Raw genomic sequence first — 20,699 nt, forward strand, 5'->3', positions numbered from 1 at the left:
TAAGAAATTATTAATTCAGTTTAACAATGTTAATTATTTGGAATAATCATATAATTTTGTCATAGATGCTACCGATTATTTACAAAAAAATAAAAAAAAAAACATGACACAGATGGGTTTACCTTTTTCAAGGGCATATATAGCAAATCGCACTGTTTTAATTTAATAAGAGAGCTTTGAACACAGGCACATTTTCAAGTCAGCAGTCACTCATGAGGGGCTGCTCTCTCCATGGGCCCCACCACCTCACTGGCCCAATGCAACCGCACTGCCTACACCGTCTATATTTATGCCACTGTTACAGACACACACAACTCAAGCATTATAATTCAAGTCTCATTTATCCAGTCATATAATTAATACTTTATAAACACATTTATTTTCACTTAAACACTGCAGTATAATGCTACATTCATGTGCTCCTTGGATGGTCCCATTTCCTGAGTTGGGAAATACTTCTATAAATGTGGAGATGACATGGGTGCAACAGAGAAGATGTATTTTATTGCTTAGAGCAGTTAAACATCATGTTAACAGTTTAAAGCATTTTATTACAAAGTGATTTTTGTCCCAGACCGGTAGCTGCAACAGTTCATTCACTAAAACCACTAAAATATTGCTTTACTGACAAATGCTATTAAATAACTTTTCCACCTAATATGGGTCACTCTATAGAGACAGCAACAATGGTTATAATCTAATAGCAAATCACATGAGAAAAAAGTTGACATGCGATATTTTACCATCAACCAGACATTTTCCGTGGTCCACTATGTTTGTTCATATATGACCTCAGCTCGGCAACTCAAAGTTTTCGCCTACTTTCAAATGGTTGTTCGGACTTGAGGGAGTATTCACGTGAATTTTCCCAGTCAGGAACTAATTTGTCTGACTATTCTGACACTACATGAATGCAGGATAAAACACGAGTAGCACACCCTCAGCGTGCCTGAGCACATGTGTACGTAAAAAACAGAGTTCAAACACACGCTTGTTTAATATTTTACAATCATTTCTGTTTTTTCACAGTTTCAGGCTACAAAACATGGTGTAATTTTGCAATTTAAATGCCAAAATGACGTCACCATTATTTGGAAAGCAATTGCCAAAATTCAGAAGACAAAACACCAAAATTTGGAGGGCAATTTCCAACCAAACATTTTCTCTGGTCCACCATGTTTCTTCATATATGACCTCAACTCAGTAACTTGTGTTCCAAAATTTAGTCCACTTTCAAATGGTTGTTCTGACTTGAGTGTCCATGTGAATTTTCCCAGATGGGAACTCGTTTTTCTGATAATTCCGACTGGATAAATGAGACTTGGATTATGCTGTCCGAGTTGTTTGAGAATTTGTAAACAGATGTTTTGATATAGCTTTACTGTTATAATAGTAATAATAATAGTAATAAACTCCATTTATATGGCACTTTTCATACGAGAAATGCAACACAGGGTGCTTTACAATAAGGGCAGTATAGCCACTGAGTGCTTCACATAGAAATAGACATAATGGATATAAGACTGTAAATCATAAAATCAAAAGAGTTTCAGCAGCATGAAGTTTAAAAAGAAAAGTGTGTTGTTAAACGTGGACCCTGTTTACTTCAGTCCATCAAGAGTGTTTACCTCTTTTGGATTCTTTGTTCACTGAGAGAAAAACAAAGTTTTCTTTATGAATATAATGCAACATGAGGTGAGTAAGTGATCTAAAAATTGGCATTTTGGTTGTGAAGTATTCCTTTAGTCTCACCAGACATTCAGGTCAGCTTTAAGCACTTGACAGTTTTCAATAGTTTGTACCAAAAAGCACAGAGGTATAATGTAAGGTATAATGACAGCACATTTACACTTGTGTTTGTTTGTTGCGATGCAGCATTAACCCCTCGTTTCCTTCCCAACAGATAAGATCATCCCTCCAAGCTTCTCAAGGAAGTTGAGGGATTGTCAAACAGTGGTAGGAACAGCCGGAGAGTTGGAGTGCAAAGTGTCGGGCTCCCCACCTTTTACCATCTTCTGGTACCATGATGGGGAGGAGATTCAGAGCGGACCAAACTATGAGATTTCATTCAGTAGCAACAGCTGCTCACTCAGAGTGGCCACACTGAAGCTGTCCGACTCTGGAGTTTATAAATGTAAAGCTGTCAACAAGGCCGGATCCAGTGAGACCACGGCCTCGCTGGTGGTTAAAGGTCAGAAACTACTGCTGGGTAGTTTAATCCACAGCAACACATCAGATTCTGTAAGATCATATGTTTCTCCTGTGAGAACCATGTGTCTCTAAAAAGTCAGAAAAACAGCCTGTTATCAGCTTTGTGACGACGACTTTTACAGCTGATCCAAGAGGGTTTAAAGAGTTGATATATCAACAGATAACAGGTCTGACAGTTATTCACAAATGTCCTGCATAAAGACATCTAGAAATCCATGCTTTTTACTGGACAGGAGGGAACTAAAGCTGTTGGACAAATGAAGTGCAGTAAAAAGTCCAATATGTAACTCTTAGATGTAGAATGAAATGAAAATACTTTAGTAAAATACAAGTACCTCAAATGTTAGTACAGTACTTGTACTACATGATGCGTCTAAGGCTTGTTGGAATTTGTGAAAAATCAACAATAATTTCTGTCTTTGCAGTGTCAGGCTATGAAAAATGGTGTAATTTTTACAATTTAATGTCAAAATTACATTGCCAAAATTTGGAAGGCATGTTTCCCTTTAGAAAATGCCAAAAATGAAATTGGTAGAATTTTGAAAATACACAAATTTGGAAGTTAAAGGCAAAGTTAGGAAGACATGTTTTCTTTAAAAATCAAAAATTACATCACCTAATTAGGAAAATACCCAAATGTGGGAGGCGAATTTGTAAAATTTTGAAGGCTTGTTTTGTTTAAAAATGCCAAAATTTGGAAAATTGCCAAAATTTGGAAGGCAAAATGCCAAAATATTATTTTTAGAATGCCAAAATTACATGGCTAAAATTTGGAAAATTGCTGAAATTTGGGAAGCAGTTTCCCTTCCCAAATTTTTAAAAGTATCAAAATTACATTGTCAATATTTGGGAAAAAAATTGGAACATAAAAGCTTCAAAATGTACAGTGGGGTGTTTACTTATGAATTTTATGTCGTAGAACAATATTGTGAAATCTTGTGTTAACTACAGACACATTTAAAAAAAAAACACTGACTTCAAGACAAGGGAACAGGAAGTGCTAACATGCTAACTCATTTCGGGGTTTTGGGACTCATTCCTGCACCACTCTGTCGTTTAACACTCAGATTCCACCATGTTTGATCTGTTACTGTCGCTTTTATCCAGAACCTCCATCGTTCGTGGTGCCGCCACAGCCGGTGGAAGCCAAGCCCGGCTCTAATGTGACGTTCTCAGCCATGGTGAAAGGCAGCGCGCCACTTAAACTGAAGTGGTTCAGAGGAACAAAGGAGATTATGCCTGGACAGGGCTGTGATTTCTCCCTGAAGGATAACCAAGTTATTCTGGAGCTCTTCAAAGTGGACAAATCTCACGCTGGAGAGTACACCTGTCAGATCATTAATGATGCAGGAAAGGAGAGCTGTCCAGTTAATCTCACCATCAAAGGTCAGTCTGACACTGACGTCATATTTCTCCTCTATAATCCCAAAATCTGTAAGTGAAGTGTGACTGTTTTTGCACCATTACGTGGATCCAGACTTTTGGTAGCTCAGTTAAGGGAGCATGCAGTGGTACTGAACAACATACCAGTCACTTCACACAGCACTTGATTCCTGCTACAGGTGTAAAAGTTCAGTATCTACAGCAAAATAAACTGCAAGTAGCAAAAAGTAGTTAGTATGAGGCAGGATGTTTTCTGGTGTTGTTATTTTATTACATATTACATTACTGTATTAAAGTTTGTGATGCAGAGAAGCTCATTAAAACTCTTTTTATACTGCTGGGTAGTTTGAACTGTAACACTGGGCCCAACTACTACTAGGTACTAACACAATAAGAACAAATGGATATGAAAATTTGTTGGTACATTGTTCCTGCACGAGGCCCAGTGACTCGGCTGGTTCCACCTCTAGTTACAGTCAAAAAATGTTCCTTTCAACATTGACGTTAATCAGTATTTTTCTAACACTCTAATTCTCTCTGTTTGTCGTCTCATAACATCCTCTTTCTGAATTAAACTCTGTGTTTGGTTGTGTCACTCAGAGCCGGCAGCCTTCTCTAAGAAGCTGAAGGACGTGTCAGTGGAGAAAGGCAAACCGTTAACGTTGGAGTGTAAGTACACCGGAACTCCTAAAATCACAGTGAACTGGTACAAAGATGGCCAGCAGATCTTCGCTTCCTACAAATACAACATCACCACGACTGAGAACTCCTGCATCCTTGAGTGTCTGAGCACTGACGACAAGGAGGCCGCCGGAAGATACTCCTGCGAAGTGTCCAATGACGCCGGGAAGGACATGTGTGACGCAGCCGTGTCCATCCTCGGTCAGTTTAACTTGTCATAATCTGTCTGCTGTTGTTGTTTCAGAGATTTTACTGTTTCTGTGTGTCTCTGTGGAAACTTCAAGCACTGATTCTGTGATGATCCACCAAGACACGTCCTTTTGACAAACTAAAGACAGAACGGTCACGCCGGAATTCCACTGGGTGCGTGTCTGTTGCGGAACGGCTGCGCTGGTTATCCGCTGCGTGCTTCGCCGTTCGTCAACACCCACCGGCTGCATTTGCTGTGCAGCTCCACCGGACATCGGAAGACACGAGGACCCACGATTTCTCGTGAATTCACGCATAATCACGCGATATAACAAGATGTAGTTTCTGTAAACAGAACCACAAAACCAGAGGAGTAGTGATTAATAACGGGGTGAAATGATGTCTGAAAACCTCTGAACTGTTGACTTCAGGCCTGCCTCCGCCCATTATGATGTTTTCAAGGTGTAGTGCAGGGAAATATGATCCGCTGTGAAGACTTTGTATTTTATTTTGAAAATTAACCGGATGTTTTATTTTGTTTCTGTGCACGACTTCCTGCCCCGCACGATCTGCTCCTAGCTGAATTGCTGCGCTGTGCTTTGGCGTCCGGCAAACATAGAAGTCCTGCGTATCTGTTGTGGAGGGCTCCAGAGTGCCGCAGCTGTGACGGAGCCTGAACGCAGCACAGCCGGTGGAAACACACACATTGACTAGAATTGAAACGTATCGGCTCTGCCGCCGTTCCGGAGCGCAGACGCAACCAGCACGCATCTGGTGGAATTTGGGGGTCACAGATTGTCCTCAGTTAGTCTCTGCAGTACCTGTAAAGTCCAGCAGGTGTCAGCTTTCACTCACATGTTCTCTGCCGTTTGTTCCCGCAGAGCCACCGTACTTCGTGGAGTCCCTGGAGCCCATGGAGGTAACCTCAGGTGACAGTGTGTGTCTGAAGTGTCAAGTGGCCGGCACACCTGAGATCAAGGTGTCATGGTTCAAGGCCGATGGAAAGGTGCGGTCCAGCCCCACCTGCAAGCTAGAGTACTCCAAGGGCGTGGCCTGTCTGAAGCTCAGCAAAGCCACCAAGGCTGACATCGGAGAGTATACCTGCAAGGCAGAGAACAAGATAGGCTCCGCCTCCTCCACCTGCAAACTCAACGTGCTCGGTAAACACCTGATTCTAATGTCCACTCTAAAGTTGTGTCATTTAACAGGTTTGACTTAAAAATAAACACGACTAAAGTGAGAATCATATTTCTGAAAATAACATGAAATAACACAAACTATTTCTAAAGCAGGTTTTTTTTATTCTTTCGTGAATATATTAATTTATAATATAAAATCACAAAGTGATAAAAAGACAGAAACGGATATGATTTAGTAAAAATGGAGGTAAAAAAATAATTAAAACAAAACAGGTGTATCACCAGGTGAGTCTGGAGCCACAAAAAGTTTGAATAAAATTTGGTTAAATTATGTCAATGTACTTTCCTGTAAATAACCTTTCCTCCATCTTTTTCGTCTCCAGAGGCAAAAACGCCACCATCCTTCCCGAAGAAGATCACCAGCCTGCAGCAGACAAAGGGTCAGCCAGTCCGCTTCGAGTGCCGCGTCGCCGGCTCATCACCCATCGAGGTGTCTTGGCTGAAAGATGGCGAGCCTCTGAGACACGGAGGCGAGTTCTCCATGCTGTACGATGACAACACGGCTGTGTTGGAGATCAGCCGCGGCGAGATGAGGCACTCCGGAGAGTACACCTGTGTGGCCACCAACAGCGTGGGCACCGCCTCCTGCAGAGCCAAGCTCACGCTGCAAGGTCTGTGCTGCGTCTACGTACTGCACGGGGTTAATGGAGGTTAACACATCAGTCTGATGTTTCACCTATGACCTCCTTTTTAAATCCTCAAATCAACTTCAGCTCACTTTCTGACTGGAGTTTGTCTCCTGTACAGCATGAAAATCAGGCAAAGTGTCGTACTCGTCACGTAGATGACATGTTTGTTTAAGAAAATATTTTCAGCTTAAAGGAATCACACGTGTCTCTGTTTCTCTCTGTCTGTCTGATATTAATATTTTCGTTCTTCCACCATCTCTCCAGAACCCAGATACCCGCCAGTCTTTGACAGGAAGTTGGCACCACAGGAGGTGACGGTGGGCGACAGCATTGAGCTTGAGTGCCACATGACTGGCTCCACCCCCATTAAGGTCACATGGTCCAAAGACCATAAAGATATCCGCTCCGGGGGGAACTATAAGATCAGCTGTGTGGAGAACACGCCCCACCTGACCATCCTGAAGGCAGATAAAGGTGACACAGGGAGGTACTTCTGTCACGCCTCCAACGACATGGGCAAGGACTCCTGCTCCTCTGACATCACTGTCAAAGGTATTTATCAACCACCACCTCCACCCTCTCTTCATTTACACAGAACACACTTCCTGTCCTCACCATCACTTCCTCCTTCCTCCTCTCTCAGAGCGTAAAAACCCTCCGGTGTTCACCAAGAAGCCATCAGAGAACATTGAGGACATGGAGGGCAAACTGGTGAAGATCGAGGGCCGAGTGTCCGGCTCGCAGCCCATGTCCATCAGCTGGTTCAAAGACAACACGGAGATCTACAGCTCCGACAAATATGACATTAGCTTCAAGAGCAACGTGGCCGTGCTGTGCATCAAGAGCAGCCAGGTGACGGACAGCGGCAGGTATTCCTGTCAGGCCTCCAACGAGGCTGGAAGAATTTCCTGTGACGTTGTCGTGGGAATCTCAGGTGGGTTCACACTCAGTGCAGCTGGAAGCTGATATACAGCTGTTACCTCTCTCCTCGCTCCAAACCATAGTTGGGAACACGCTGGCTTATTAACCTTTAATTTTAGCTTGGGTTGTTATTAGGTGGGAACTAGCTTCTAGTGGTCCAGACCACTCTGCAGAAGGAAGGATGGCGAGGCGTTCAGGTGCCGTTCACCAACATGGCTTTAATATAGTCTTCAACACAAAACAATAAACCCTAACCCCTAACCCTTCTCAGACACTTAATTCTGCTGACTGTCATCACTCTGTCTGTCTTCACCATGACACGCCCAAAGAGCTTCCTTCCACATATACTATAAAGCACAAGTCACACCCTCACAGGTTGCCCACAAGGCCCTCGCCCTTAAAGGGGAAAAAGGGTGATCTGGTAACACAGTGAATATATACTGTAGTGCTGAAACAGTGACTTGATTTGAGTTAATTATCTCCAGTCTCTTGGACTGTCTGTGTTTTCGTATCTCAGTAAACTGAATATCTTTAGATCAGTGGTTCCCAGCCTGCAGGTCCCGACACCCAGTAGGGGTCACCAAATCTCCACAGGGGGTCACGTGGCCTTCTTGATTTTAAGGGGTGTATGTAAACTCTTTAAGTATATACAGTCGGGTTAAATCTCAGGATTTCATTCATTAAACTAAAGCTAAACAGCTTCACCCTAAAGTTTGAATGTCTCAGGAGTAGGGAGAAAAAAAAACACTCAATCTGACAAAATCAGAAGTCTATTAGGTATGTATTGTCGTGAAAAATATAAATGAATAAATAAGTAAATACATAATAAAGACAGGGAATTGTATAAAGAGCTCCAAAAGATGTCAGGAAAACTTAAGATTACCATGACTTGGGACGACTGAGAATCTCCACCGAAATTGTTGAAAAAGTTTTAAATATTAAATCCCAGAAATGAAATAGTTTTGGACATTAGCAGAACAACTGTAAGCTAACTTTGTTCATCAAATGGATCACAGTTGTTCCAACATAAGCAACTTTTTCTCATCTTCATGCACCGTGTTGTTAGGTATGTTTGTTTGCCTCACCTCGCTGGCGACAAAATCAAAGGGTCCCCCAGCTGTTCAGTGTGTTTTTCACTCTGGGACGGAGCACAATATGTGCTTTTGGTTTAGAAGTTCATGCCTGGGGGCTCAGTGACAGTCACCGTGTAATATGACATATTCTGGTTTCAGTATTTGGAGTACAAAAACGAAAGCTCAGAAGAGTATACAACTGAAAATATGTTTCAGGGTGAAATGACGGAGCAAGTCGCAAAAGTTTTTAAAAACATAAATACAAGATATGGACTCCATAATAATGAGATAGTGTTCTAATATCTTCATTTCTATAAGAAAACATAAACATGGTAGAACTGGTTTATTTTGTTGTATTTGCTGTTTCACAGTTCTGTTAGATCAGAGTGGATCAGGTGTTGTAGATGTTTAGATATTTGTTAGAGCGCTGACTCCAGATCAGCCCGCTGAAATAAAACCACCGTGTCTCTCCTGCAGAAGCCAAGAAGCCTCCGGTGTTCGACGTCCCTCTGAAGCCACTGACTGTGGACGAGGGCGAGAGGTTGAGTCTCAGGTGTCACGTCTGCGGATCTCCACCTCTGAAGATCCAGTGGATGAAGGACAGGAAGGACCTGATGTCCGCTGGCAGCACCAGGATCAGCTTCTCCGACGGCACGGCCTGTCTGGAGATCAGCCAGGCCTCCCGACACGACGCCGGAGATTATCTCTGCAAGGCCACCAACGATGCTGGCACCGAGTTCTGCAAGGCTAGAGTCACCATCAAAGGTACGAATAAAGAACATGTCATGATTGGTTGTGTCTCTGTCTGTTAAGATTAGAGCACCTGATCCCCCAACAATTCACCTGCACAATGACCATTTGTTAATCCATTACTCGTCCCGTGTTTCTTTTTTTCTTTTATGCCTCCATGATAAACAAAGAATCCCAAACCTGAGAAAATTCTTGATGAATTGATGTGCATGGTTTCACATTTAAGTTCAGTAAAACTACATCAAACCATCTGTTAACAAACTCTCACACAGCTGCTGCAGAATAATCAGAGTCTCATTTAAGGGTTCGTTCAGATCCATCGAGGCAGCGACAGTTGTAATGTTCCATCTTGTTGTTGTTGTTGTTTACAGAGAAACCAGGAGCAGCTCCGCCTCCTGCTGAAGCTCCAGCAGCCGCTCCAATCAAGAAACTGGAGAACCTGTTCTTCATCCAGGAACCCAAAACTGCGCACGTCACTGAGAGTGAGACCCACAGCGCACAACCTATACACACAACTACACACACCACTTGTTTCCTGTTGATGTTTTGTCTCATTGGTGTTTTGTTTATTCTGTATTTTTGTCATTAAAATAAAATATTTTTTTCTTGATGAAGATTTTCCACCAGTTTCAGTAAACTTGTCATAAAGACCAGGCTCTTGTAGTTCTCCTCCTAACTCTCCTCCCGTCACTCCTCAGAGGGCACCGCCACCTTCATCGCCAAAGTGGGCGGTGACCCGATCCCCAGTGTGAAGTGGATGAAGGGGAAGTGGAGGCAGATCACTCACGGTGGCCGGATCTCCATCGAGCAGAAGGGCCAGGAGTCTAAGCTGGAGATCAGAGAGGTGACCAAGTCGGACTCGGGTCAGTACAGGTGTGTCGCTTCCAACAAACATGGAGAGATCGAGTGCAGTGCTGACATGCACGTAGATGAGAAGAAGGAGGTGGCACAGCTGGAGGGAGACCTGCGAGCCAAACTGAAGAAGTGAGTTCAGCTGAGTCCGTCTGGGACAGAATTTCAAAATAAATATTGTACCTTTTAATAACAATCTTATTTTCATTTAAAAAAGCAACACAAGGTCTTACAACATGTTAAAGTTGAATGTCCAGGATCGCAAAGGGTCAGGAAATTTCTGGACATTTTCTAAGGGAAATTAAGATCAGAAATTTGGTATTTTTTAATTTTTTGCTTTCTTTCTTTATTTTTTGGCACAGAGTCAATTCAGAAATGGTACCATTTCATAGCGAACTTATATGTGAGGGAATATACACACAAAAAAGTGACACTAGGTCTTACAGCTTGTTTTGGTTCAAAGTTTAGGATTGCAAATTGTCAGGAAATTTCCAGGGAAATTTTCGTAGGTTACCCGAGGGACATTAAGATCAGAAATTTGGAAACTTGTTTTGGAGGAAAAAAACTCATAAAACCTGACACGGAGGAAGTAGGAGGCCTGTTGACAGGATGCTTCCCATTGTTACACTGGTCAGAATAAAGTACCTGGCTCCACAGTGTGAGAACATACAGCCTCGGGCAGAACTGGAGGTTTCAATTTGTCATTTTTAACAGATATGCATAAGACCTCATGAAAATGAATAAATAAAATACGTAAACATACAAAAATATTTTCTGCAGACAAGTCTTTTATTTCGGAGGGGAGTCATCAGAAAAGGTGTTCTTTACTGTTGTTAAAAGAAAGTTCAATTTTGGTTTCTGTCAGAAGAGTTCACAATGACGTCTGCTTATGATGGTAAAAGGTTTGTTTCTATCCACAGAACATGATAAATACAACCTGAGTTATCAATCCTGTTAACATTGTTTTCCATTTAATTTTCATTTAAAGTTTCCTAATCCATCTGCGTCTTTGTATTTTGTTTGAATTTCTGGTCATTTTTAAGCTCTACACTGTCCCTGACCCTCCTGTGTCTCTGTCTTGTTCTCAGGACACCATCAAAGCAGAAGAGTCCACAGGAGGAGAAGGACATCGACATTGTCGAGCTGTTGAGGAACGTGGACCCCAAAGAGTACGAGAAATACGCCCGAATGTACGGCATCACCGACTACCGGGGCCTGCTGCAGGCCATCGAGCAGCTGAAGAAGGAGAAGGCTGAAGAAAGTGGAAGACCGGTAACCGTCTGCACTCTCAGGAGACCTGATGTGTTTGTGTCTGCAGACGTCCTGATCAGTAATCTGTTGTTGTTGTGGTTGTTGACAGGAAGTGGAACGTGCAGACAGAGAGTCTGATGAGGACATGGCCCGACTGGTGGCCGACCTGCAGAAGAGAATGGAGCGCACAGAGGTCATTACACGTTCATAGAGATTTAATGTTACAAACACCTTAAACCACTAGCAGAATTCACCTTTCTATCAGACTGATGATCTTTGATGAGTTCGTAGATAACAGACACTTGATCCATGAAAGTTCTGAGTTAGACATTTAGTATTTGGACGCGTGGGACAACTGTTACTTCATAAAATATGATAAAATATATGGAAAGGAAAAGGTAGTCCCGTCATGTGCCCAAACACTAGATATAGCATGAGAAGAAAAAGACACTTTTTGGCCAAACTGCTCGACCAATTATAAAAATTTCAAATAGGTGAGTTCAGAGGACACTTTCAGCAAAGTTCAAAATATAAGGTGGGTTAGAAAAGTTTCTGTTGAGTCGATATTAAGCCAAACTACCAGAGACGATCGACCTATCCTGACCTCAGAGAGTTATTGATCGTCTTGTTGCTCCTGCAGCCCGTCACCGTGCTGAGGGACATCTCCGATCAGTCCGTCTTCATTAACAAGGAGGCGGTGTTTGAGTGCGAGATCAAGATCAACTACCCAGAGATCACCCTGTCCTGGTACAAGGGCACCCAGAAACTGGACACTAGTGACAAGTATGACATCAGCATCAGCGGCGACCGCCACCTGCTCAAGATCAAGAGGTGCCAGTCGACCGACCAAGGCAACTACCGGGTGGTCTGTGGGCCTCACATCTCCAGCGCCAAGCTCACCGTCAAGGGTCAGTACTTACACTGTGATATGATATTCATATATATATTATTCATATAAAGCTGGATTACATCGGACGTCTCCGATGAGACTTAAGCAGGATTTATACTTGTGCGTCAGCTCTATAGAGCCTACGCCGTAGCCTATGCCATTGTGAGCATTTATACTTGTGTGGTGGTGTCACTCTGCAGTTACACCTCCAAAACAGTTGACAGTGGGGTTTCTGTGAAGTGCTGTAAAGCTGAGTTGGTTCAAAACACACATTAAACACACATTAAACGTGGCTTAACAGAGACAATTTCAAACACAAGTACACAAATCAGCTTCACTATAACTGTGAACAGCATTCACAGACAAACACTTGTCTTTATCTGGAAACATTTTCCCCACAAGTACACCATGCTAACGTTATTAGCACAAGCCTATGGCATTTTACATTGTTGGAATTAGCCTAGCAGCTAGCAGAGATTTCCTCTGCTCATATGAAGCCAGGGACAACAGCAACATTTAACGAAGGTAACATTATAAGACTCAGCTCCATTACAACTCACAAGGTTCACTGACAAAACAACTGTCTTATACTAAACACGTTTTCCAGACAAATACAACATGCTAACGTTATTAGCACAAGCCTTTGGTATTTTACATTGTATAAATTAGCCTAGCGACGAGATTTCCTCTACTCATGTGAAGCCAGGATAAATCACACACAAGACTTAAAATGCTATTTTAGTGGAGGCTTTATTCTCTTCACAGTTTATTGTTTCTTATCTGTGAAATTAAAATAAATAAAAGCTTTGTTTCCACTGAGAGAAATGGTTTCAGCTTACAGAAACAGACAGGAGGTCTGCGTCGCCACAACGTGTAGTTACATTTCTGGGGAGGTGCATGTCAAGCTATGGTGTATGGTAAAGCTCAGGCTCTATGCCGATCCAGAGCCTTTGCAGTAGGCACGGCGTTGATTGGATGCAGAAGTATAAATCCCACATTAGTCCACTTCTTGAAACTAGGCAGTCGTTTTTTCTTTTGTGATGCTCAGTGATCTCTAAACCCTCTTAACAGATTCTGCATGTTCCCCTTTGTGTCTTTCAGAGGTGGAGGTTGAGAAGCACCTGCAGGACACATCGGGTAAGGAAGGCCAGTCATGCACTCTGTCTTGTCAGTTATCCATCCCTAACGTAGAGGCTCAGTGGTATAAAAATGGAAAGCAGTTAGAGATGAAGGGCAGATACACGTCGGAGGTGAAACACAAGATTCAGAAGCTTCTGATCAGAGACCTGAAAACTGAAGACCAGGGCAGATACACCTGCAAGTACCAGCACCTGGAGTCATCCGCCGACCTGTGGGTGGAAGGTTTGTACCTGGAAACCATTCTGCAACCTTCTAGACGTGGTGGATGTTCTGCCCGTTTACTAACCTCTTTCGACTCATCAAAGTCTGAGACTAATGTTAGGCGTTTTGGATTTTACCCTCTTTTTTTCCTCTCTTTCTTCTGGGATCTGTGTTAACACTCTTCACGCCTCTCCTCTCCTGGATTATCTTGCCAAAACATTCCGTCATCATCTCATTAGTTGTCTTCTTACATCCATCTTGACTCAAATCCATCTCTCACCCCCAACAACCAGCCATCATAACTGTCCCATAAACACTGATCATCATTTCTAACCGTGTGGATGTTGTGTCGATGAAAAACTACCATTCAAATATTGTCATACATTCCCAGTTGTGATGCCAAGCACGCTTACCCATTCACGTCTTTATCTGTTTTAGCTGAACAAATTCATTTCACCAAACGCATCCACAACATCGAAGTCAACGAGCGCCAGTCGGCCACCTTTGAGTGCGAGGTGTCCTTCGACAATGCTATCGTTTCGTGGTACAAAGACACCTGGGAACTGAGAGAGAGCCCTAAGTACAACTTCACAAGCGAGGGCCGAAGACATTTCATGGTCATCCGAAACGTGACCATCGAAGACGAAGGTGTGTAGAGCACCATCGAGCCCCAGAGGCCCGTCACAAAGCCCTACAGATGTTTTTTTTTCCTCATTGTTTTGATGACTTGAGTGCTAAACGTCTTCATTAATAATCCCGTGTAGGCGTGTACTCAGTGATTGTGAGGTTGGAGCCCAGAGGAGAGGCTAAGAGCACGGCTGAGCTTTATTTGTCTGGCAAAGGTACAGTTCCTAGTCAGACGCCACCTTTTGTTTCTGTTCAGCTTCTGTCTGTTTCAGTGTTTAACACGTTCTTCACTCTTCCTCCTTTTCCACAGAAATTGAATTAGCAATGGTTCCCTTAGGTAAGTATTTTATTTTCTAGACAGTTTGAATATATCGGGAACATTTTAGGAAAATCCTCTTGTTCGGTCTTCACCAGAGTCTTAACTTTTATCTCAGTAGACACCTTTAGCCTAGTTTTGCACAAAGACTGGGAGCAGAGGGAAACTGCTAGCCAGTGCTCTTACAAACAGCTAGCATAATCAATGTTATTTGTACTTGAATGTTATAGAAACAGTGTTGCGTCATCTGGTTGAGTGTTTTTGTTTTGTTATGAACATGAAACTGTTTGCTTTGTGATACAAGACAAATTTCAGATAAATAAGTGAGTTGAACATCAAAAATTAAATATCAATCATTGTGCTAACTGTTAGCTACGGACACTACAAACAATGCAATTTGTAAATAGCTGAAGTTATAGAGGGTATAACGTGTTAACAACTATTCCATGTTTGGAAAGATATAAACAGTTAACATACCCAGATTATGCTAGCAGAGTGTAGCTGACTTATTGACTAAACAGTTAGCCACATAGCATAGTCTTGAACTGCATCCAAGGCACTCTGGTTGTCCTTTTTTGTGGTTAGCATTATTGTTTTTTGTGAGTACATGAAGATATGTTGTCTCCTTGTATGTTAAACTATTTGCCTCATGATACAAGACAAAGTCCAGATAAATAAGTGAATGTACATCTAAGAATATATAAATACCCAACATTGTGCACAGATGGTACAAACAAATAGCTTAGTCCAGGGTTCCCATTCATGAAATTCCTGGAAAAGTCCTTAATTCAGTAAAACTGTTTTCCAGGCCTGGAATTGGTTTGGAATTAACATAATGTTTTGGTTAAGTTTCGAGTCTACATTGTTTTGGCAGCTGCTTAATGTTGCATGAAATATGTTTGTAGTTTCAATAGTTTAGAATCCAGTGCCAACCGTTGAAATGTCACTAGTATCACACGATACACAGAGACCAGTTTGTTTGGTGGCTAATCCACTTGGTCCACACTCAGTTTCAGGCAACATTACAAAACAATTATTAGACATGTGTATAAAACAAATGTTTGTTTAACACGGGTCAAATTGCGCTGATGTCTACAGGATCTTTGGTTTGCTAGCCCCTGAAAAGGGGCGTGGCCTTGATATTTTGTGCAGCTAGTTGGCAGTGGTAATGTCTAATAAGTGAGTAAAGTTGGCAGCAGCAGTGTGCTTATCTGAAAATGTTGTCTCCTAAAATATAATATTTATTGTGTGGTTAAATGGTTTTGTTTTGGTACGTGAAACTGTTCACTTTGTGATATAAGACAAAGTTCAGATAAATATGTGAGTCATACATCCCAAAATATTAATATCCAGCGTTATGCTAGCTATAGACGGTTCAAAGAGTAACATATCCAACATTATGCTTTATAATTAGCTTGTTTTTTGTAGATAGCTGACATAGCTACAAACTGTTGATGTATACAAAACTTTGCTAGCTGTTTTCAGTTGACTGATGTAAATGTAGCTACAAACTCTTATCTGATGTTAAGACAGCTGCTTGTAGCTAACCAGTTAGCTTAGCTTAGCAGATGTTTAGCATGTTTAGCTTAGCTTAGCAGAAAGACCAGAACCAGGGGAAACTACTAGCCAGTAGAGCCACATACTGCTGATACTATCTGCAATAAGTTCCAACAACTCTGGTAAACACTGGGGAGCAAGAGGATTTTCCAAAATGTCAGACTGTTCATTTAGTTACAGAACAGTTAACATCAATGCTAATATTGTACATGCAGTCATTTTTTCCCTAAAGGCTCTTTAAATAAAGTTTTGGTATGAATCATGTTCCATATTCTGTAGATGTCCCAGACTCCTCAGTTCAGAGGCCTGAAGTGCCTTCATCAGTGGCAATTCAAGGTAAGACGATCAGGAGCAGGGTGCAGTTCACTTTCAAATACATTTATCAGGAAGACGAATCAGAAACAAGTTTTGTATCAGAAGTAAATATTTTATTTGCACCTAAAGCTTGTGTTTCCATGATGTTTCAAGGAATATGTGAATCTTTATTAACCTCTGGCTAAATTCTTGAATTTAAAGCATTTTATGGCAAATAAAACTAACATTTTGCCCCAAATTTAACATAATGAAACCATGTTTTTTGTCTTTTAAAGAATCTGCTGAATACTATCATTATGAAGAAGAGCTTGAACATAGAGGTATTTACTGTTTATATACTTCATCTGCTTACAACCTCCATCCTGATATAGAAATAAATTAACATTAAGCTGATTATATCTGTCATAGACATAAGTTAATGATTAACATTATGGTGTAAAAACACAGTTAACTTTTATACTGCTGCAATCCCTCACTGACAGTCGAACTAACCTCTCATCATAAATTGAAAACTCTTCAGTCTCCGTTTTAAATAACGGAAACAAAAAAACCCCCGCTTTTGTTTCCTTAAGAATCAGCTGAATATTCGTATCACTATGAAGAAGAGGTGGAGATGGAGGTGGAGCAGAGAGGTATAACAAATGTTTTTTCTTCTTTTTCACCCATCATCTCCATCATCCATCAAACCATCTGAGCAGATCTGGGAAAAACACAATAAAATAATTTAATCAAGGACAGACCGATCAGTACTGAACATTCAAAACATTTAATCAAAATTAAGTATTCACCAAAAATATATGTTTAAACAGGAATGATTCAAATTTTTTTTTTAGAAATCTTTTTCAGGTTAATTTCAGCTCATTTGAAAGTGTCTCAGAATGTGAATTTACCCAAATCTGCCTCTTATCTTCATCATAACATCATCATCATTGTGTCATGTGACTGATCTCTGCAGATATAATATGAAAGTCTTTGTGTGTCCTTGTTTGTTTTGTTTGTTTGTGTCCAACCTTTGAGGATGCATTCTTCTTTGTTGACTCTTTTAACTTTCATCCTATCTTCCATCTCCATCAAACACACTAACTTTCAGTGGAGTTACCATTTCACAGTCAAAGTCTTTTGTCTCGTTGATCTGGAAAATTAAAGTCAGCTGAACATCATCAGGAAATTTAACTCATCAAAACAGTTTAGAACTGTCCCTGGTAAAATTTAGATCTGTGTTTGGGGTTTTGTTTGCTTCCTGATTTTGTTGAAGCTCCTAAATGTGAAATATGTTTGACTTTCAATCTAAGTGGATAATAGGCCTATGTGTTGGTGCTCAAACAAAATCATGCCCCTGGGCACAGACACAAAACAACTGCAAACAGGAGAGCTTTGTAGTTGGTTTGTGTCTTACTTTAGTTCCGCCTGTTTTCGTGTTATTGTTTGTGCTCATTTGTTGTCATTTTGTGTCTCTGTAGCCATTCTGTGTCTCTAGGTAGCCATTTTGTGTCTCTTAGTAGCCATTTTGTGTCTCTGTAGCCATTTTGTGTCTCCTTGTAGCCATTTTATGGCTCATTTAAGCTATTTTGTGTCTTTTTGTAGCCATTTTGTTTATTTGTAAGCATTTTGTGTCCCTGCGTAGCCATTTTGTCTCTTTGCAGCCATTTTGTGTCTCTAGGTAGCCATTTTGTATCTCTGTGTGGCCATTTTGTGTCTCTTTCTAGCCATTCTGTCACTTTGTAGTCATTTTGTGTTCTCTTTCAATAGTTTTGTGTCTCTAGGTAGCCATTTTGTATCTCCTTGTTGTTGTTGTTTTGTGTCTGTTTAGCCATTTTGCATCTTTGTGGTTGTTTTGCATCTCTTTGTTGCCACCTCGTGTGTCTTTGTTGTTGGTGGATTTTCCAATAAGAAAAGCTAACTGTCACCTCAAACACAGTCTCTGTGTTTGAGGGGTCCCCTTGACCCTTTGGCCCCCAGACCTTTGCCCATTGGGCCAGTTCTGAAACCATCCATGAAATCAGGAAGTCTGTTTTTAAAATTTAAATTTTAGAATTTATCCAGTTGTTTCAGCCTCATCTCATTAATGAGAGAACTTAACAACAAGATGGAGACTTTGTTAAACTGTGAAATGACTACCTGAGTTTTCAAGCACAACCTGCCTCACGTTTGTTGTCTTCTATCACTTTTGTGGTCCTCACACCTTCAGTGGAGTTTGAGAGCTGGACAGAAGAGACAGTAAAACCACAGGTGTCCGAAACCAAAGCCAAAGGTATCTCATCACAGTTACACACAGGACGGACATCATCTGTCTCTTAATACCTGTGTGTTTTTGAGCCGATGTTAACCATGGCTCGCTCTTAGCGTTTGTCTTTATGTCTCATACTAACCTCTTTTACTTCCTTTGTCTCATAATCATTCTTCTGTTTTTACTTTATTCAAAATAACCTCTCTTCATTAACTGCAGTCTGAGGTCAATTTTTGGCTTCTGCTTACCTCCTAAAACTTAATTTCTTACTCCAAATGCATGGGCGTATCAGTAATCAATAATTATTTTTGCTTTGCATTTAATGTAACTTATAATCAGTCTACTGGTTACCATTTTAAGTTTGGAGACTTATGTTTATACATGATTCTTCTTGTGTTAATCCACAACACATTTATGGTTTTTGTTTGTAACATAACACATAAATAATTTTTCACCTAAATGCTGGAGATAACAACTCTTTTCCATTGACTTCATGTCACCATTGAGTCATCTTTTAACAGTTCTGTTTTCTGACAGTGATAATGATTCTGGATGTGTTTCTGTGTTTTTAGCTGCCAGAGTTGCCATTGAGGAGACAGTGGAGACCAAGAAAGTTGAAATGCGGGAGGAACTCCCAACAAAAGGTACCACAGACCTGAACATCTTCCTGCTGCAGCTCAGCGCTGTGTCCTGCAAAACACGCAAACTTACTTGTCCATTCTCCGCTACTAAAATCTTTGACTGTCTTGTCCCGCTTTGTGTTTTTATTCCTTTCCTTTCGTGCTCAATCTTTTATTTTTGCTTCAGACAGAGTCATTACATTTTCTACTGTAGTTGCCTTTTCTGTCTTATTATCTTCTGCTTCGCTTCTCGGCTTCGCCTGCAAATCCACAGCATCTCTGTTGTGTTTCTAACACAATCGGTGTCTTTTAAGTTCCCAAAGCTGAGAAAAAGCCTGAAGAGAAGCCAAGAGCAGCCGTTAAGGAACCTTCACCGCCCAAAGGTACCAGCATACCTTCCTGATGATGAATGTATCTGTAAATGGTACATTCATCTATGACTTTCTATGTTTTTTACACTTTAAAAATTGTTTTATGCAATTGTGTCAGTGTGATTTTTCACTCCGTTAATGTTTTTATGTTGTGAAAATTCACTTAATTTTACTGACATTTTGAAGTACCGGAGGCCAGAAAGCCACTGGAGGAAAAGATTCCTGTAGTTTCAGTCCCAGAGAAGAAGGAACGTCCTACTCCAAAAGGTAGAGATGTCTGATTTCTACCATCTCCCTACTGAATATCTTCATCTTTGCTGATGACACTGTCCTTATGTTTGACTATTCTGTTACGATGTGGTTCAGATTCAGTGCTGTTCCTTTCGTTGTCTTCTTTTCTGGTTGATCATGTGTTTGAATGTATCTTAAAAGAACCAGAGGAGGTTAAGAAGCCTGCTGCTCCTCCCTCGCTGCCTGCCGAGAAGCCAGGAGTGCCAAAGAAAGGTACTTCACATTGTTATTTCTATTGTTTTAAATCTTATCAAGTGCCCTCAGTAGCAGCATACTTGTGCTCAGTGCTACGTAGCTTCTTACCTCTTATTGTCTGTCTTGTCTTTATTCTATTCAGCCTCAAATCTTCCTCTTTGCGCTCTGTCATTGTTTTTCACTATCAGCTGTTTCTAGTTTCACTTTTCATTGGTTTGTCTTTATGTTGAGTGCCATCTCGCTCTTTCAAACGCCTCTTGCTAGCTCTTAGATGCTGCCATGACTTCATGCTAATATAAGATAATGTCTGTGTCACCTACTCAAAGATGAGCCCAAGCCTCAGGTACCAGCTGAGCCCAAAAAAGTGGCACCTGCAGCTAAGCCTGAGCCTGAGGCCAAGCCGAAACCGAAAGCTGAGCCTGAGCCAAAGCCTAAGCCCACACCGGCTCCTAAAGCAGAACCTGAGCCAAAGCCCAAGCCCACACCGGCTCCCAAAGCAGAACCTGAGCCAAAGCCCAAGCCCACACCGGCTCCCAAAGCAGAACCTGAGCCAAAGCCCAAGCCCACACCGGCTCCCAAAGCAGAACCTGAGCCAAAGCCCAAGCCCACACCAGCTCCCAAAGCAGAGCCTGAGCCAAAGCCTAAGCCTACACCGGCTCCAACAATACCTGAAGCCAAACCAGTGTTGAAGGTCGAGCCTGAAGCTGAGCCAGTGCAAGTAGAGAAGCCAGTGACGCTTCCATCCAAAGGTATTTCCTGCTGTGTTTGGATGTGTTGTGATTTAAAGACTTTTATGACTGTTGAGTCTAAC

The 20,699-nt window shown here is 41.5% G+C and overlaps 1 protein-coding gene across 9 annotated transcripts in view; it reads left to right on the plus strand.

Annotated features, from left to right (window-relative positions):
- ttn.2 (titin, tandem duplicate 2) overlaps nt 1-20,699 on the plus strand; it is a 249,401-nt gene that overhangs the window by 80,071 nt on the left and 148,631 nt on the right. For all 9 annotated transcript variants that reach the window (XM_049594294.1, XM_049594295.1, XM_049594296.1 and 6 more), the window contains exons 62-87: nt 1,904-2,191; nt 3,319-3,597; nt 4,195-4,476; nt 5,346-5,624; nt 5,987-6,274; nt 6,557-6,844; nt 6,936-7,226; nt 8,764-9,051; nt 9,408-9,518; nt 9,735-10,020; nt 10,977-11,160; nt 11,249-11,332; nt 11,780-12,047; nt 13,130-13,390; nt 13,808-14,017; nt 14,134-14,211; nt 14,307-14,333; nt 16,149-16,205; nt 16,460-16,504; nt 16,757-16,816; nt 18,373-18,435; nt 18,984-19,055; nt 19,346-19,414; nt 19,589-19,669; nt 19,835-19,906; nt 20,215-20,637. In XM_049594294.1, coding sequence (XP_049450251.1) covers nt 1,904-2,191; nt 3,319-3,597; nt 4,195-4,476; nt 5,346-5,624; nt 5,987-6,274; nt 6,557-6,844; nt 6,936-7,226; nt 8,764-9,051; nt 9,408-9,518; nt 9,735-10,020; nt 10,977-11,160; nt 11,249-11,332; nt 11,780-12,047; nt 13,130-13,390; nt 13,808-14,017; nt 14,134-14,211; nt 14,307-14,333; nt 16,149-16,205; nt 16,460-16,504; nt 16,757-16,816; nt 18,373-18,435; nt 18,984-19,055; nt 19,346-19,414; nt 19,589-19,669; nt 19,835-19,906; nt 20,215-20,637 — 4,734 coding nt within the window. The remainder of the gene's footprint in view (nt 1-1,903; nt 2,192-3,318; nt 3,598-4,194; nt 4,477-5,345; nt 5,625-5,986; nt 6,275-6,556; nt 6,845-6,935; nt 7,227-8,763; nt 9,052-9,407; nt 9,519-9,734; nt 10,021-10,976; nt 11,161-11,248; nt 11,333-11,779; nt 12,048-13,129; nt 13,391-13,807; nt 14,018-14,133; nt 14,212-14,306; nt 14,334-16,148; nt 16,206-16,459; nt 16,505-16,756; nt 16,817-18,372; nt 18,436-18,983; nt 19,056-19,345; nt 19,415-19,588; nt 19,670-19,834; nt 19,907-20,214; nt 20,638-20,699) is intronic.

This window comes from Epinephelus fuscoguttatus, linkage group LG13, assembly GCF_011397635.1.
Source record: "Epinephelus fuscoguttatus linkage group LG13, E.fuscoguttatus.final_Chr_v1".
NCBI lineage: Eukaryota > Metazoa > Chordata > Actinopteri > Perciformes > Serranidae > Epinephelus > Epinephelus fuscoguttatus.